Raw genomic sequence first — 4,685 nt, forward strand, 5'->3', positions numbered from 1 at the left:
GGGAGGTGGTGAGAAGTGGTTAGTTTATTTTAAGATAGAACTGACAGGATTTGCTCAAAGACTGGGTGTGAGAATGAGGGTTAGGATTAGGGTGAAGTTTTTTTTTTTCCTTTTTTTTTGTCTTTTTTACTGACCGGCAACGGGATCGCAACCCTCGGATTGGGTGTGAGAATGAGGGTTAGGATTAGGGTGAAGTTTTTTTTTTTCCTTTTTTTTTTGTCTTTTTTACTGACCGGCAACGGGATCGCAACCCTCGGTGTTGCGCCCGCACCACGCTCAGCCAGTGAGCGGGAACCGGTCTCCACATGGGATCCGAACCCTCGGCGGGAGCGCCGCTGCGCTCCCAAGCGACGCACTCTCCAGTGCGCCACCGGGCCGGCCCAGGATTAGGGTGAAGTTTTTGATCCGAGCAATATGAAGGATGGAGTGGCCATCAGCTGAGATGGGAGGAGAAAGTTGGTGTGTGTGTGTGTGGTGGGGGGAGGGGGTGAGAGTGGGGGGACATGAGTCAGGATTTTGGTTTTAGGCAAGCAAAGTTTAAGATGTGGTATTAGACATCCATGTGGAGATTTGAGAATGTAATTGGGTAGCCATCTGATTCTGGAGATCTGGGGCCAGGTCTGGGCTAGAGACAAATCTGAGAGTTATTAGCAGATACAGATAGATGGTATCTAAAGCCCAAGGGTATATCAATAAAGAAGAGGCCTAAGGACTGAGCCCAATTTTTAGAGGTTGGGGTGATGAGGCGAAATCAGCAAAAGATAGAAACAAAGAGGAAAGCTTGGAGACTGGAATGTCCTGGAAGCCAGGTAAAAAAAGTGTTTGGAGAAGGGAGAGCGCTACAGTGACAAATGCTTCAGAGAAAAGTATCATGAGAACTGAGAGCTGACTACTGGATTTAACATAGCGAAGGTCACTGGTGACTCTGATATGAGCAGTTTCAGCGAAAAGCCTGGCTGGGATAGGTTCAAGAAAAAATGGGAGGAGATGAATTTTGGACAGTGAATTTAAACATCTCTTTTGAGAAGTTCTCCTATAAAGATGAGTAGATAAACGGGTGGGTAGCTACATATGTATTTTTTTTAAAAGATTTGAGAAATGACTGCATGCTTGTATGCTGAGGATAATGACCCAATAGAGAGGGACAAAATGACAGTGCAGAGGAGAGGGGAGAATTACTGGAGGAGTTCCCTTGAATAAGTGAGAAAGAATGGGATCTAGGTATGAGGGCTGGCCAGAGAAGCGTTGCTAGTTCTCCCACAGTAACAGGAAGAAAAGGGAACATGTGGGCAGAGGCAGGGAGCTGGGCGAAAGTGTGAGGTTTTATTCCCTTGTTAACCTGTCCAACAATTTATACTGAATATTCACAATGGAAAATGGCCCTTCAAAAGCATTTCTACCTTAATCAGACTAATGAGTATTCAAGGCAGAGACTACATTTCTAAGAACTCTTAGGATAAGATTAACTTCACAGTTAATAATTTAAGCAAGGTTATTAACAATTAGACTCAACTGGACTGAGCAGAAGGGTGAATTCTGGATGGTGCTGAAGGCTGGTTGTTATTCCTCTAGGAAAGCTTCCTCAGGGAGTAGGCTTGGAGCTAGATAGAACAGATAAGAGTTTGGAGGCAGGAGAGGAAGGTGGGGAAATGGAAAGGAGGAAGGCAAGGAGGTCTGTATGAAGATAAACCTGAGTAAAACAAAAGGTGCAGGCTTGGTTCTGAAGTGTGTCAGTGGCATTGGTTCAAATCCAAGCTCTACCACCTTCTGTGTGTTCTTTGGCAAATTACTTAACCTCTGATTCTATTCCCTCCTTTGTAAAGGGATGGGTATTATTAATATTTGGTTCAAATCCAAGCTCTACCACCTTCTGTGTGTTCTTCGGCAAATTACTTAACCTCTGATTCTATTCCCTCCTTTGTAAAGGGATGGGTATTATTAATATCGACCTAATGAGATAACTGGAGGGTCAAGCTCCTGGCATAGCCCAGGAAATAATTTCTGCTTTTCAATATTGGCAACATTATCAGCCTTTGCATTATTCTGATTGGCAGAGAAGTATCGTAAGCCCTGCCCATGACAGGAGCAATGAAACGCACAACTGTAAGTAAGTCCTTTCCCTGAAGGAGTTCATAGTCTAGATGAAGAAATAAGGCAACACAAACAACAGTTAATATACTGCAGTTAAATACTTAAAGGCAGAATTGTAGTTCAGCAATGGTGCTGTCTATATGCATAAAAGGAATTCAGAACCTGAACCCCAATATAACCCACAGGTAACCCAAAATTCATTACTGGATTCTTTTGTGGGTATGAATGTACGTTCCTGTGGGGGCGGAAGGGGGAAGGGAGTGTCCTCTATTTCCCTTGCCCTCAGGAGGCCCTGCAAAGGCCTCGCCTGGAATTATAACACTGACCCATGAAGCCAGCCTATTCTACTTCATTCTTGGAAGAGAGGCCTGAGCTTTAGAACTCACTCTCACTTTAACAACTTAACTGCTCGCTCAACAACTATAAAAGGAACTGGTAAACAAGGTCATTACCAATCACCAATTTAACGTCTAGAGGACAATCAGCTTGAGGCTCTGGTATGCTGTCCTCTTCCCTTATTTCCCCTTTTCAGAAAGAATGATGCAGAGAGTGAATGATTCCTCCAGGTTCATATACAGCATGTTGGAGAGAGCTAGGATTAGAGCAAACAATATGTACTGTGTTATGCAGCCACAGCAGGTACTTTAGATGAGCAATATCTCCAGTAAGTGCAAGAGGAAGAGAGGAACTAATATTTCTTGTACACTGACCACAGGCCAAGATCTGTGCTAAGGAGTTTTTTAGGAATTTGTCAAACAACTATTCCGGATCTATGGGTTCTTGACTGTGATATTCTGAGGAAGTATAAAAATTTTCTTTCTGGGGCCTCAGTTTTCAACTCTCTAAAAAGGAGGTAAGCATCCCTGCTTGACCACCTTAAAGGGGTTGTTGAGGAGACCAGAAGAGGAAACAAAGTCAAAAGGAATTTGTAAATCCTTAGTCCCTTACATATGCAACGGTAATTTCCCTTTCCCTTCTAAAAGTTACCATTTAAGGGCCGGCCTGTGCCTCACTCGGGAGAGTGCGGTGCTGATGGCACCAAGGGCACAGGTTAGGATCCTATATAGGAATGGACGGTTAGCTCAATGGCTGAGCGTGGTGCTGACAACACCAAGCCAAGGGTTAAGATCCCCTTACTGGTCATCTTTAAAAAAATAAAATAAAATAAAAGTTACCATTTAGAATGCAGATCAGAAGTGTGTAGTTTCCTGACGATACAAAGGATGTTGGAGAACCTATCACTGTAGTATAAATAAGAACAGCGCCAAGCTCTGTACCTATGCCATGCCACGCCAAGTCTATGCGTTCGGCATTATTATGCGCTCTTTACAGTCAGGGACACCAAAAGGAAACTAGTGTGAATCTGGGTGACACTGCTTTAAGGAACCCAGTCTTTCCCGCCGCTCCCCACCAGGGGAGATGGCCAGATGTTCCGGGGGCTGGGGCATTTCCCTCCGTCTCTCTTCCCTTGCCCTGTCCCCAACAATGCACACGTCCTTTCCTTACCAATCCCGGTACAGCCTTGCACCGGGAGGAGTGACCTCGCTTCTCGGCTCCCACCCCTCGCACCCCGCAGGACTTTCCTTTCCCACAGAAGCGACAGTTTGGTGGCAGAAAAAGGGCCTGGAGCCCAAAGGTTCGGATTCGAATTCCGGTTCCAACCGTCACTTGCTTGTACGTGACTTTGAGTAACTCAAGTCCCCTCTTTGGACTTTTTCTCTTACCGCTAAAGCACCGCCTCCGCCCTGACTAACTCTCAGGCTGCGGCGAGGCGTGGAAGGACAAACGCCAGGCAACTCCGAGCCAAAACCCAAGCACTGCGCAGGGGATCCTCCCCCGCCCTCAGGCCTCGCCCTGGGCTCCTTCAGCCTCCATGGCCCGCGCAGCTCCACGCAGTCTCCGTGACTCTCATGCCCCCTCGCTCCCTTGGCCCCGGGGCTCACCTGCAGGCAGGCTCCGCCAAGGGCTGTGGCCGGGAACCGGCGCCTCAAGGAGAGTGCGACCGCCGCCGCCATCTTGGCTACGGACGTCAGCCCCACCCCTTTACCCTGAGGTCGTTCTCCGCCGGCGTCCCATGGAACATCGCGGCGCCGAGCCTGCGTCCACCGAGGACCCGCTAGCCGCGTAGGAGCCGCCGAGTGGGAGGCGGCTTCCGGTTTCCCGAATGGGCGGAGGGAAGGCGGAGTCAGTCAAAGCGAGCGTGCGCAGTCGCGGTCAACGTGGCGCATGCCCACTTGACTCCCCCGTTCCTAAGGTGACCTTCCCAGAGGAAGGGGGAAGAGTCTGAGAGGGAGGGCGGCCCGAAGGGGGTGGGGCTAAGAGCAAGAGGGGGCGGAGCCATTCAGTCCGTGTTCTTGACCCTAGTTTAACCACTTTCTTCCTGAAAATATCAGTCTTTTTTTTTTTTTTTAAAGATGACCAGTAAGGGGATCTTAACCCTTGACTTGGTGGTGTCAGCACCACGCTCTCCCAAGTGAGCCACAGGCCGGTCCCGAAAATGTCAGTCTTATCACTCATCTCTGACGCTTAGTGGCTTTAGCCAGACATTTCTGTCACACATAGAGCGGTTTGCCCGAGACTACCCAGGTTTTAGC

At 48.1% G+C, this 4,685-nt stretch overlaps 1 protein-coding gene across 1 annotated transcript in view; it reads right to left on the reverse strand.

Annotated features, from left to right (window-relative positions):
- SDHB (succinate dehydrogenase complex, subunit B, iron sulfur (Ip)) overlaps positions 1-4,248 on the reverse strand; it is a 26,353-nt gene extending 22,105 nt beyond the window's left edge. Inside the window, exon 1 of the mRNA XM_008582905.1 lies at positions 4,035-4,248. Coding sequence (XP_008581127.1) covers positions 4,035-4,106 — 72 coding nt within the window. The 5' untranslated portion in view covers positions 4,107-4,248. The remainder of the gene's footprint in view (positions 1-4,034) is intronic.
- Positions 4,249-4,685: the final 437 nt, after the last annotated feature.

Source organism: Galeopterus variegatus, unplaced genomic scaffold, assembly GCF_000696425.1.
Source record: "Galeopterus variegatus unplaced genomic scaffold, G_variegatus-3.0.2 Scaffold2757, whole genome shotgun sequence".
NCBI classification, from domain to species: domain Eukaryota; kingdom Metazoa; phylum Chordata; class Mammalia; order Dermoptera; family Cynocephalidae; genus Galeopterus; species Galeopterus variegatus.